General features: G+C 40.6%; 1 protein-coding gene across 3 annotated transcripts; it reads right to left on the bottom strand.

Moving 5' to 3' along the window:
* Positions 1–528: 528 nt before the first annotated feature.
* LOC106546211 (membrane-spanning 4-domains subfamily A member 12) lies at positions 529–12,438 on the bottom strand. 3 transcript variants are annotated; one of them, XM_087714829.1, is made up of 7 exons: positions 12,185–12,438; positions 8,655–8,836; positions 7,537–7,653; positions 6,925–6,981; positions 5,054–5,200; positions 3,431–3,547; positions 529–2,277 (listed from the first exon to the last, which is right to left on the bottom strand). In XM_087714829.1, exons 2-7 carry the CDS (start codon positions 8,832–8,834, stop codon positions 2,269–2,271), a joined length of 627 nt encoding a protein of 208 aa, XP_087570955.1. In that variant the 5' UTR covers positions 8,835–8,836; positions 12,185–12,438; the 3' UTR covers positions 529–2,268. The 3 variants fall into 3 exon arrangements, with proteins under 3 accessions (XP_087570955.1, XP_013918492.1, XP_087570962.1); XM_014063017.2 differs by having other exon boundaries at positions 12,230–12,435; XM_087714836.1 differs by lacking the exon at positions 12,185–12,438 and adding an exon at positions 11,834–11,974.
* Between the last annotated feature and the right edge of the window lie 1,653 nt (positions 12,439–14,091).

Genomic DNA, 14,091 nt, shown 5'->3' with positions numbered 1-14,091 from the left:
CATAAAGGTAAAGGTTAGGTTTAGGTTTAGGTTAAGGGTTAGGGTTAGGTTTAGCGTTAGGTTAAGAGTTACGTTTAGGGTTAGATTTAGGGTTAGGTTTGGGGGGGTTAGGGTAAGGTTTTTGCTTTATTTTTACATTTTTCGATCACAGCGTGATGTTTTTGTCGCGCTGTGATGACGTCAAATGCGCGCTTTCGTCGAGCGCAATTTTGTCCTCCGCGATTTTGTGGTGGAACCCTTTCTCCTTACATCTTGCTGGAGATGTTGGGCAGTGTGAAAAACACCAGTGGCCTGTTCATCTATATATTATGGAGGCAAATAAGCTCTGCATGCACTACTCTGGGTTGGGGCTTTAAACGGGTGTAAAAAAGGGTCCATTTTCTATTCAATTTGATTCATTACAAGAACCCCTTATGTAGTTACAATCTACATTACAAATGCTCTTTTATATTTGAGCTATTATGATCAATATGATTGGGATATTATTTTGTTTAAAGCTCTCTCTACGAAGAAACAAGACGATATGGATTGCATTTCAAGATTTATTACATGGTTTGAATTTTGTAGCACCAGATTTCATCGTATGGCTGTAACAGGAATTATTGGGACATGAGCTTGCATAGAGGGGGGAAAAATCCTCGGGAAGTTTCTACCTTACATTTATTAGCACACTTACTCACACCAAGAAATTTGGTTTTGTAATATGAATACAAAAAATCAAACGAACACTAAATGTAATACAATTAATCAGAAATAGTATATAGAAACATAGGACTCTACAGTACAAAGATCCCAATTCAAAAATGCCAGGGAGATTACTATATGTAGCATGTACAGAGCTCCTGCTAGGAATATCGTAAAGCAACTATATCTTTGTTGGGTCCTGCTGCCCCTGTCCATAACTGATACACAAACCTGGGAAAAGATTTAATTTATAGTATTCCCAGCAAGTGTTACAAAAGCAGGCACGTTCAATAAATCACGTTTTCCTTTCAGAGCTGGATCTTTACATAATCCTAGTAAGAAACTAGAAAATTGGCAAGAAAGTACAAGAAATATTTCAGATAATTACATATTAACATACATTATCCAAAGTAGTATTAATGCAACTGTTAAGAATAGTTATTTCAATGCAAATATCAATGTGAACATGGCAAGTTATATTTACATAGTTTAGAAATCTAAAGGCATTTGTTTCATTTTTTCCCATTACAATAAGCACCCATTACTCTATTTTTAAAAAACCCATTAGAAATGGAAGTACTCATAATGTTTGTATAAGCATTACATGCAGCAATGCAGTCATTCTGGAATCTGTCTTATTATAAAAGAGATCTACATAAACTCCCTAAAATTCATGTTTTTGAGTTGAAGCACAGATTATTTGGTGAAATGGCTCTTTGTTTACACAGCTTTAGGAGTAAAGCTGTAAACATAATAAGGTCATTTTATCTGCACCAAAGTGCTTGTAATGTCATGAAATCTAGGAGGGAAAGGATGCAGTCTAGAGGTGTTACGAGGCAACTCGGTCCAAATATTACGTGTGAGAGAAAGAGGGTGAAAACCCATGACTCTATAATCAGAAATAATTTCTATTTCTTTTCTGCAATTTTTGTATGCTTTTCTTATTTCTTTTCCTTCTTCCCTTTTATTCTAAATGTTAATTCTTAATAGTTTATGTCATCTTAAAATTGTAGTAGTTACATATAAAAAAGAAAAGTGAACTTGAAAAAACTCAGAAAGCCTACTTAGAAAAAGCTCTCTCTCGTACAAACGCACAGAGGAAAATATACAAATTTAAGGCGATTCCAAATAGATGGCCTCTTATGGTGGAGGACAGGGAAGAACTTGCAGATAATCTGTTTCTTCTTCATTAAGACCCCAAAGAGCTACAAGTGGAAGGGAATGATGGTAGAGCCCTTGTATTATACAATTTAGAACCGCCAGCACACATCTGATTGGTGCTTTTCAGGATATGAACATTGATGAAACTACAGAGGATCTTTCATAATACAGGGAATGTAACAGACATTGCATTTAGGATAAACCTGTGGTTGCCCTGTATAGGAGAAGCTGCTCATAAACAAATACAAAACTTGTTTTCCATTTCTTGGTTGAGGCAGATGTTTGGGATTTAGCAAGGGAAGGAAAGGTTTACTGGAAAGGTAAAGATAGGAAGGTCACACTCATAGAGCTTCAAGCCAAGGAAGCATATATAGTAGAGTACAATTCACCATTGTGTGACAGGACAAGAGAAACCACTTGTCTTCATGATGCCTGGAAAATACACACAAAAAAGATTAGTCTAGCATCTGTAAAGGTTTTTAACCATTTAATTGCTCAGGAATAACAAGTTCGATTTTCGGGCATAATTCCCAAAATAATAGAATCAAAATGCCTGGAGAACATTTGGAAATCTCTAAACGGTAACAGAAAGAAGTTCAGGATTTGAGAGTCCCCAGAGTTTGAAAATCAGAAGGAAGTTCTGGTGCACCTTTTCCAACTAATATATTTTATCACAAGGCATAAGCTTTCCTGAGCTGTGGCTTATTTCGTCGTGTGTATAGAGTGATGTGGATTTAATAATATTTGTTAGATATGAAAAATACTATTGGACTTTTCTGATAATTTTTTTTTTTGCTATTATGGATTATACAGAATTCCAACAGAGTTGGAAAGGACCTTCGAGATCTTCTAATAAGAACCTGCTGCTCAAGCAGAAAACCCTTTACTAGAACCTTTTTGTCCTCGTGTGCCAAAATTGTGCATGTGCATTCAATAGCACATGTGTGCGTGCCTCACACCCACAATGCAATGCGCCCCGCCCATCTGCGCATGCAACAGCCACCCCTGCACATGGAAACAAACTTCTAGGTTGCTCATTGGGCCCATTTTTTGCCCTCCCCGGGCTTCGGAGGCTTTCCTGAAACCTGGGGAGGGTGAAAACTGCCTTCCTAGACCTCCCGGGAGGCCCTCTGAAAGCCAGAAATGAATCGTTTCCGAAGTTCCGGTTGGCCTGTTGGGCCCGTTTTTCACCCTCCCCAGGCTCCAGATACTTTCCTGAAGCCTGGAGAATGCGAAAACAGCCTCCCCTGGCCCTCCAGAAGGCTGAATATCAGCTGGCCAGCACGTTCATGCGCGCTGGAGCTGACGGCTCACATCCTGGCAGATATGGCTCCGCATGCCACCTTCACCATCACGGCCCTATACCATTTCAAACAAGTGGCTGTCCAACCTCTTCTCAATAACCTTCAGTTTTATTCTCACCGTCAGGAAATTTTTCTTTAGTTTTAGGTTGGGTCTCTCCTTGATAACAGAGTTTATCTAGCTCATTGATTAACTTGGCTCTCCTCCTTTATAGCCTTCAAACCTCATGGTTTAAGACTACATTTGCTACATTAGTAACCCAGAGAAAAGTTTTCATTCTCACCATTGGATGATAGGTCTGTTGATTTTGAGTCTTGAGCCTAATCATGGCTATGATAGCTAAGGATACTTCAAGAAGCACAAAGATGAGGAACACAGAGTTCAGGCCAAATGACAGAATCTGTGGGCAAAATCACATGCAAATTACCACCCTCTACCTGATTGTAAATTCCTCTGTTATATAAACCACAGAACTGAAAACATTATCATTATAGTTGCTTGGAACTACAGGAATTCATATCTCAGTGAAGAACAATTAATTAACTCAAAACCAAAATATTACTCAATTATTTAATTTAGTTACACTTGATATACATTTAGCTTACTTTAGCATATGTTGGTAACTTGGAGCTTATTTGCTCTTTTTGTACCACCTCACTCCAGGAGTATTGCCTGAGCCCCTTTGAAATAAAAAAGGGGGGTACAGGTGAAGACTACAGGAGTCACCTACTGTGATTCTCAAAGTCAAAGGGGATGGGCTTCTCCTTGTCTCAGCTTCATCCTTCCCATGCAAGACATGAGCTTTTCCAGAATTTTGCCTAGGGTACCACCTTGCTTGAGTAGCCAAGATTGGAATGTAATGTAATGGCTTCATTCACTCAGGCCTTATCCTTCTCTTGCGGAAAAAGGCAGGTGATGACCGCATTAGGCTTCATGTCATCTTCGGTGTTTTTAGTTTCTTTTTATAGCAATAGCACTTAAGACTTATATACCGCTTTGCAGTGCTTTACAGCCCTCTTTAAGCAGTTTACAGAGTCAGCCTATTGCCCCCAACAATTTGGGTCCTCATTTTACCAACTTCAGAAGGATGGAAGGCTGAGTCAACCTTGAGCCTGGTGAGATTCAACCTGCCAAATTGCAGGTAGGCAGCCTGCAGAAGTAACTTGCAGTACAGCATTCTAACCACTGCGCCACCACCGGCTCTTATGTTAACTTTTTCCTTGTATTTCCAGTTTTCTTTTTTTGTGTGGCTACAAATCTATTGAACAAATTTTTATGATGAATATGAAGACTGAAAAAGCAGTAAGACATCAGGATGCATGTCCCTCCCTACAAATGAGATCTTTTCTGTCACTAGCAACTGAACAGTGCAGGCAGCAAAGAGTTGCATAGAACATGCACGGTTATACTCATAATAATTACTGCTGCATTCAGGAGATGATAAGCAGGGAAGTGTTGCACAGAAATAAATGCTAAGATGGGAAGGCTGAATAAGTCAAAATTCAAGAAATGATATCACAAGTTTCTCAATCAATATAGAAAGTATGCAGTAATTGGATTTAGACACTATACTCAGAAATAATGTTTAATTTTGACTGTGAACCCAACCACTGTGAATTGTTAACATTAATTTGTGACTTGGGGTGTTGCATGTATTTGGATGTACTATGTTAACTCAGTCAATGTCTTTGTTTCCAGTTAAAAATACCTGTGTAACACAATATAATTATAGTTCTGCAAAAGCCACAAAAACAGTACAAAACAAAATAAATATCCTAATAGAGAACAGGGCTCATATCTATACCAAATTTAGACAAGTTGAAGAGTCTTTAAAGGTCTGACTCTTACTATGTCAGAATCATTTCAATTGCTGCTACATACACATGAAGGAAGGTCAGGAATTTACCTGATGATAATTTCGGCAATAATGACTGTGGTTCGAGTCACATGGGTTTCCTTCTTTAACAGTTTGTGCAATCTCAATACCATGTAGGATTATAGCAACCAGTCCAGCTACACAAAATATCACGTTGGCAAAGAAAGAAGATTTCACCTACAGCAATATATTAGATAAAGGTTAGTTGTTACACATCTTGTTTAACTCTTAGAAGCATCTGTCTATATACTACTAAAACTCTTGTCATGATCTTTAAAAATGGAATAGAATAGAATAATTTATTGGTCAAGTGTGATTGGACACACAAGCAATTTGTTTTCGGTGCATAAGCTCTCAGGGTACATAAAAAATACATCCATCAAGAATCATAAGATACAACACTTAGTGATAGTCATAGGACACTAAATAACCAGGCAAAATGGAGCATCATAAATTAACCAGGCAAAATGGAGCATCATAAATTAACCAGGCAAAATGGTGCATCATAGGGCAACAATTATTGAACCAAGGTACCTCAAACCGGCTAACTTACAGAATGAATCAAAAATACAGGACTCATGACTCCCAAATAACATTTGAGAAAGTTGAAGTTGCTTCATGGCTGCTGCTGTAATGATGGGCTGCAGCTCCAGTCACATGATCTTTATTTTCAATATTCTGTGACAGTTTTCCAGACAGATTTGCAATCCTTTGCTCCCCGCCCCCTCCCGGCAGCTATTTACTTGTCTGTTGAGATGGGAAAGGGGAAGGAAGGCAGGGAGGGAGGGAGGAAGAAACCCCCCCACAAACACTTTCCCCAGCCCGCCCACCTGTATTTTTCCTGAGCTGAGCTGCCCCCTCAACACCTTCCATGACCCACACCATCCTTCTCTCGCCTTCACATGGCATTTGGCTCCTTTTCTCCTGCATATTGCCTCTCCTTCAGAGGTGGTATTCACCTGGTCCTCTCCAATTTGGGCGAACCGGTAGTGGCTGCTGTGGGAGACTCCGCCCACCCGCCCCAATGTAATGCGTGACCTTCTGTGCACATTTGGGAACCAGTAGGGAAGATAAGTAAATCATATCACTGCTCTTCTTGCCTCTTACAAGCTAAAATACTGAAATGTAGCATGTCAGTAATTCTGATTTCTACTAGCAGGAAGGAATTATACCACTCATAAGCTCATTGGAGCAACTATAATTTAAAGGGAGAAAACAATTTTGCTCCAGTTTCAACTAAAACAATGCAAAGCTAGGAAGACATTGACCTAGTCCCCCAAAACAGGTTGGCATATGATCAAATGTCAAGAGTTGATTCTAACCTGGTGCAAACTCTTCATGCAGATGTTCCTTTAGTTATCTTGGTCAAGTGTGAGTCTTTTCCCGTTTGAATCTAATTGCAGCACAAAGAGACCAGTGAATCCCCACCCCCTCTCTCATGATATTGCTTTCAAATAGCCTCCACCTCAGATGTGAGGCAGCCTTGAGTTTTCTTTAACTATACTGGTATCCCTTAATTCAATGTAGATTTCCCTGTAGATACAATCTAACGTGTCACTAACCATTCTCTTGGTGGCATATTCAGATAATTCCTTGAATTTGCTTAGACACTTTATATTAGTGTGGGCAAGTGTTTTTCCCTCTGTTCTCAGGCACTGTCCTCCAAGATTATTTTCTTTTGGGCTGCAGGACGATCCAGTTCTTTCAAGTGGCCTTTCCTCAGTACTTATTAACTTTCTAAGTCAATCTCCATCCCAGAGACCTGAATCAGCCCAAACAGGAATGAGAGCAGTGAAGTAGTGAAGCCAGCTCTCTCTTTATTGCTTCATGCTAAAGTGGCTTTACCCGAGGGAGAAAAAAACAACACAAAGCCGGACTGATAAATCTGGCAACATACTCACTAGCTGCTTGGATTGTCTTTTCTCAACTTCTAACAACAAGGACCCAGCGATCAAGAGCTACAAAAGCAAAGAAAAACAAACAGCAGGTATAAAGATGAGCCTATTTTACATTGCAGAACCAGTGTTCCTAGAATCAGGCTGTTCCTACTAGTCATTTATTAATTAACTTGATTTACATCCTTCTTCCTTACTCAAGCACTAAATCCTGAAGGCAACTAAAAGATGAGAAAAAGCCTATTCCAGTTTCCCTTATGGGTAGGTCAAGGCATGCCAGTTGAATTTGTGTGGAAAATGCTCAGAAACTTAAAAATCCTCCACATCAAAGAATGTATCCCTTAACTTGGCGTCTTTGGCTTACATTGGATTTTAACTTCACTGCTTTCTAATCAGCACTGATATTATGGGAACTGAATTCTAAGATATCTGGAAAGCACCAAGTTGTAAAAAAAATGTGTAAGGAAAAATTTGTGTTGAACAAACATATTGTCTACTGGGGGAAGGGGAGAGCAGGTTCTAGATCTCTCCCTGGTTCTGAAACTATACAGCACCCTGCAGAAGCTTCTACAGACTGAAGATGGGTAAATCTTTGTGCCTCTCAAAAAGTTTGCTTACCAGGATCCCAGTCCAGAAGTAAATGCCACTTTGCACAGTGACGGTGTAGCTTCCTTGAGCTGCTGTCAGGGCAATGCCAAAGCTCAGATGGGTAACTCCAAAAGCAATCTGCAAGATCTGAAGGAAAAAAGAAAAGAGGGTGCCAAGTAATATATTTAGATGTCTAAAGCATTAACATCACCACCTAACAAACCCAAGGAGTATTTTGTGTTATGCGTTGTGCTATGTCAAAAGTTTTAATGAGAAGTTTCCTACAACATCAAGTTTTTCCTCTATTAGAAAGAGTATTTTGGATAAGACAGTAATATTAAAAAAAGGAGGGGGAAGATGAAAATCACACTCAGAATTATAAATGAAACCAGTGCCATCATTTCAACTAAATGGTTAATAATTAACTCCTTAAATATGTTCTTGGGATTTCAGCAAATGATTTGCAAGTAGCTGGAGAGGGACCATTCAGTGCCCTCCTTGTGCTGCCTCCTCCTCCTCCTTTGCTTTGCTTTTTCTTTTTTAAATGCAATCCTCATTTTTTTTAAAAAAAGAAATGTAGAATGAACTTTGAGCATTGGTTAAGAGGAGTCTAGCAATACTAAACCCTTTAGGGATGCCATGCTAAAAAGTAGAACTTTGTTTCCCAGGCCCTCCAAAACCAAAAATCTTTCTAGGTTTGCAAGGAGTCCAAGGTTATTCTTATATATCTGATTACCAACAATCCCAATAGAAGTAGTACAATAGCAAAAATATCTGCTAAAACTATATTCACACAAAATAACTGTAATGTCTTTGAGGTATGAGCTTCTTTGCATAATCAGGGATTATGCAAAAAAATGTAGGTGTAGCAGTCCAGGTAGTAAATTCTACTAGAATAGAACTGGGGAATCGGGAGAGGAAGGATTAAGCCATGTTCTCCCTCTACATAAGGATCGCCCAATAAAAATTTAGCGTACCTTTCAGTCGCTAGCATAATCACATAAAAATGAAAGTCTGTGATTCTACTTATAATTCAATTTGTTAACAAGTCTTTCTTGAATGGTCTTGAGGACCTGAGTTGTCTCACAAAGAAATGCAGAAGTTTTCACAGACTTTGGGCTTAATTGGAGAAATCTGGAGAGCCTTACCCCAATCACATTGAGCAGGGTATTCTTGATCTTTTTCTTATGGGTTAGTAGGAGCTGAGATGTTGCAGAACCAGAGTCAATGAATCTGACAGTAGCTGCCGGTGTTGGCAGAGAACCTGTCTGTGGGACTGTTTGAGTGAGGATCCTCACATTTCCATGTTCTGTCACAGTGCTGGCCATTTCTAAAGAAAACCAAATGCATAATTAGCAAGAGCCAAAATGAATGTGTTCCAGTTTGAGAGACCGCCTCCTGCCAATTACCTCCTCTCGATCCATCAGATCTCACAGATTAGGCCTCCTCTGAGTGCCATCTGCCAGCCAGTGCCGGCTGGCAACTACGCGGAGGAGAGCCTTTTCAGTAGCAGCTCCGACCCTCTGGAACGATCTCCCCGTGGAGATTCGTACCCTCACCACCCTTCAGACCTTCCGCACAGCCCTCAAGATCTGGCTATCCCGCCAGGCCTGGGGGTAAAGAGCATAATCCGCCCCCACCCGAAAGTTGAATGAATGTTGCTCGATTTTTAATTATATATTGTGTTATATGTCATTGTATGTTCCCCCTCCCATATAAGTTGTTAGCCGCCCCGAGTCCCCTCAGGGAAAAGGGCGGCCTATAAATAAACTTATTCTGTTCTATTCTATTCTATTCTATTCTATTCTATTCTATAAGAATCTTGGTGAACCAATATTTAAAATGAATCTGACCAATTCAAAAAATAGTGGAATTGTTTTCCCATTTGATACATTACACCACTTTCTAGCCTGGTGCCTTAACCACTAGACTAAACCGGGAGTCCCCAACCTTTTGGACCTCAGGGACCATTAAATTCATAATTTTAAATCCAGTGGACCACTAATATGATCTGCCTAATGACTGGCTGGGTGGGCATGGCTAGGTGGTCATGTGACTGGATGGGCATGGCAAACTTGATGTCATTCATGTTACCTCACTGGCCTCTACTCACCCCTTTCCTCCCAGCCACTCGTCTCCCACCCGCCCAGACTCCTTAGGGCCCCAATAGGAAGTTGTGGAGGTAAGCAGCCACCACAAGAAAGAGTTGGCAAAATAGCTATCTCAGTTCAAATTGGATCTGACCAAGGAGGCTCAAAAGAAGCATCTCACTCAGAGGGAAGACCTGTGGGAGTGCAAGGCCAAGTACTGGCACCCGGAGGCTCAGCGGGCTGAGATGGTCAGCCAGTTCCAGGCCATGATACAGTCCCACTGGAACAAGCCCTGCCAGCTCTTTGCCACCAGCGGTGCTTCCCTCCATCCTTTGGCCAAAGCCCCACACCAGGAGGTTGAAGGACACCTCAAGTCGGAATTCCTGCCCCCCTCGGACCTGCACAAAAAGACCCCAAAGCGTCTCTGTAACAACACAAGTGTTCATTGCATATATTTGGCCCAGGGGCTATAGTTTGAGGACCCCTGATTTAATGCAATATAAAAAATGCAAAAAAAAATTCTGCAGACCACCACAATTTTCTCATGGACCACCAGTTGGCGACCGCTGGACTAGACCAAACTGGCTCAGATTCCAATTAACTTCTATTCCAAGAAATGTTTCACAAATACTGTTACCAAGCTTAATACCCCCCTCCAAATCCTATATCTGTTTGTTTGATTTCTATTTCTGAGAATTTTGTACTGGTTTTCATTACAGAAAATACTATTTTATTATTTTTTTAGTCCATTTATCTAACCTTACCTAGATGATTTTCAGTTTTTTTGAGGGGGAGATATATAATTATATATATATATATAATTTTTTGCATCATTTACAAATTTGATAAGCATTTCTGCTACTTGTTTACCAAAGTCATGGAAAGAGTGGTAGGTCCAGGACTAAACAGACGCTCAACTTAATAAGCCACTTGAGTTTTGCAACCAAGTTTTGCAACCTAAACAAGAAGTACCAGCTTCATTAAACCATAGTAGCAAGTTCCAAAGCTGATCACCAGTTAATTACTTTTAGGAGTGATTGGTTATTCCAATCAAAAGTTTTTATTGTGCAATTTCTTGCATTCATAGGAATCCAGACGGTTTCAATATTTCATTATTTTCCATGATCCACCTCCTTCATATAACTATATGTATCGCTTAACAACTATGCATAAAAGATTGCAAAACAGAATGTGTCTCGCTTCATGACATCATTTAGTGAAGACATTCTAGTCCTAATTGTGGTCATAAGTCAAGAACTACCTGTATTGAATAAGGGGCAATTTTGTGGGTTCAGAAAGCACGCTAAGCTCAAACTAAGCATTTTGGCTTAATGAAATGTAGGAATCCAGCCTATATTTATGGTGCTTCCAATCAAAAGTTTATTGTGCAAATTCTTACTGCATTCATAGGAATCCAGAAGGTTTCCATAGTTAATTATTTTTCATGTGTAACTGACCCACATCCTTCATATCATATTCAGAAGGCCACCATGTGGAAGTTTAGGAGAATTACAGTGTGTTTCCTAGCCTTATTAATGATAAAGCAAAACAAGTTTTAGAAAGAACATTTTCCATTTCTTCTACTTTAGGAGTTGATTTCACCATCTCCACAGACATTTTCATGTTTCCTTTTTTGGCAGTAAAGAAAAATGTTCCAGTCAGCCTGTTCATCATGTATGTGAATTGCTTGCTTCATTCTTGCATTGTACAACTGGAAGGAAATGAAAATAGCAGCATATGACTGGAAATGTGGCAGAATTTTAGGGTCGGCCTGGAAGAGATGCTATTAACACAAAGAGCAACTACATCAATGGACTTTTCAAAGCAAATAGCAAGACCCAATCCAGATGGACAGCCTGGGTGGGGAATAGAGGACCCCACCAGGGCTCCAAAATGGAGCTAGAACCTCACACCTGCGATATCTTTAAATTTTATATTGTTTTTGTTTGTTTCCTAGTATAATTTGATTGCTTATGAGTAACCTATGACTATCACTAAGTATTGTAGCTTATGATTCTTGATGAAAGTATTCTAATTTATTTTTCTTTATGTACACTGAGAGCAAAGACAAATTCTTTGTGTGTCCAATCACACTTGGCCAACAAAAAATTCTATTCTATTTATTTCTATTCCTATTCATTTCTATTTCTATTCCATTCCCATTCCTATTCTATTCATCTACCTTGGTCCTCCGAAGCACAGCGATGATGACCAGATTTTTAAAATAATCAACCTACCAACAACCTTGCTGCAAAAGTCCACCCTCGAGGACAAAGTGAGAAAAATTAAATTCCTGTCTGGATACTTGTGTGCAGAAGGCGAAACGCCTTTCCCCGTTCAACTCTGACGCCAATACCACCGGGAGCTCTGCGCTTTTGCTGACTCCTCTCCCACTCCGAAGACAACTGAAATCCGTACTCCTTTTCCACTACACTCTTGCTAATACCAAAAAAAAATAATCTAATAAAGAAGATCACATCTGAATGTTTAGGTGCGTGCTCTGACTGGGCTTTGCCTCCAGGGAAGCAACACAGTTCCCTGAACCCGCGTAGTTTCTTGTTTTCACCACGCCCGCTCCTTCCTCTCACCGAAAAACACAACGCCGGTGCAACAGGAGCCGGGGAGACACTCACCGCTTCTTCCCTTCTCTAAGCTTGCGATCCTTGGCCGGCAGTTGCCGCTGACCCAAACCTCTTTCGTTCCCCGCGTCCGCTTCCCAACCCCGAGAACAGGCAGCTGCGGTCGGTACCCCTCGCTGGCAGTTTCGCTCGCATCGCCTTTCCAGGAAAGAAAGCGGAACGGAAGCCAGCAGGGGCGGCGAAACGCCGAATCTGGACTCTGCGCGCGCGCAAAGAGGTTGCTGTTGCTTCCCGGAGTTCTTCCGTAGCGGCTAATTTGGGGACGCTTCTTAGAATGGTTACTAAATGCAGCGTCGCCAAAGATTGTAACGTATCGATAGAATAAGATGAAGATGCGGGAAGCAGCTGTTCCGATTGAGAAATGATTATTCCTAACAAAAGTATATGTGCTATTTTAGGGAAATGCTGCTTTAAAAATGTATTTGCTTTTTTATGTATGTATGTATATATGCTATCTATCTATCTATCTATCTATCTATCTATCTATCTATCTATCTATCTATCTATCTATCTATCTATCTATCTATCTATCTATCCATCCATCCATCCATCCATCCATCCATCCATCCATCCATCCATCCATCCATCCATCCATCCATCTCTTAATTTCCTAGTTCTTAACCACCCTCTCTTTAGGAGAGGGGCTGTATCTACAATATAATTAATAAGATTAACATTAAAATCAGGCTTACTTTAAGATTTAAAAGTTTTAAAATTACAAAAATAACATTACATTACAAAAGGTGAGAAATTCCAAGAAGGAGGGGTGTGTGTGTACTAGCAGTTGTTAATGGGGGAGGGGGGAGGAGTTCTCCTGGGGTCAGCCAGCTCCAGAGTTGTGTGGGTCTCTGTATCCCTCAAGCAAGGCCCTCCAGCCACTAAGTGTGTCATTTAATGGGGTGAAAATTAATTTTTGATTTTTTTTCCTGGTGTGGGGTTCTAAAAATACGTGTTTTTAACACCAAGAATTCAAATCTGTTATTTTTGTAATTGCACATTTAGTTCATATGAGAAAGCCACATCTGATCATATACCCCACAAATACTGTTAAGTTTATCTTCTCAAAATTATATGTTGTGCAATGGTGGGATTCATTTTTTTTTTACTATTGGTTCTGTGGGCATGGCTTGGTAGGCGTGGCAGGGGAAGGTTACTGCAAAATCCCCATTCCTTTCACAGCCGGCATGAACATTTGTAGAATCTCCTCCAATGACCATGGGGATGCTGCCACGGTCATAAGTGTGAAAAATAGTCATGACTCACTTTTTTCAGTGCCATTATAACTTTGAATGGTCACTAAACAAACTGTTGTAAGTCAAGGACTACCTGTACTTTTAGACTTGCAAGATTCTGTTTATGTAGCCTTACATAAACTACCTAGGGAAGCTGATACATGTGAACCATAGGACATGCTGTAACCATCAGGGATGGCTAACCTTTTTATTGTTGGGTGCCAAAAATGCAAGGGTATGCACCTGATAGCGCAGGTGCGTGCTTGCACCCATCATGCAAAGCACGATCCCATATGTGCCTGCACGTACAACCCCCCACCCCATGCTCCCCCCTCCCTGTGCGCTGCACTGCTCACTTTCAAGCTGACCTTGGTATTTCCTCGGGGGGGGGGGGCAGAAGAGTCTGTTTTCACCCTCCCCAGGCTTCAGGAAAGTCTCTGGAGCCTGGGGTGGTTGAAAAACTTTGGTAGGCTTGTTGAGCCCATTTTTCGCCCTCCCCAGGCTCCAGAGGCTTTCCTGAAGCCTGGGGAGGGTGAAAATGGCCTCTTCCGCACCTCCGGGAGGCAGAAAATCAGCTGGCTGGCAAAAAATTGCACTGGAGCTGATAGCTTGCCTGCTGGCAGA

Source organism: Thamnophis sirtalis, unplaced genomic scaffold (genome assembly GCF_051295495.1).
Source record: "Thamnophis sirtalis isolate CommonGarterSnake01/CBP01778 unplaced genomic scaffold, rThaSir2_p1.2 scaffold_1, whole genome shotgun sequence".
Taxonomy (NCBI): Eukaryota; Metazoa; Chordata; class Lepidosauria; order Squamata; family Natricidae; genus Thamnophis; species Thamnophis sirtalis.
This window is presented reverse-complemented; position numbering and strand designations above follow the sequence as displayed.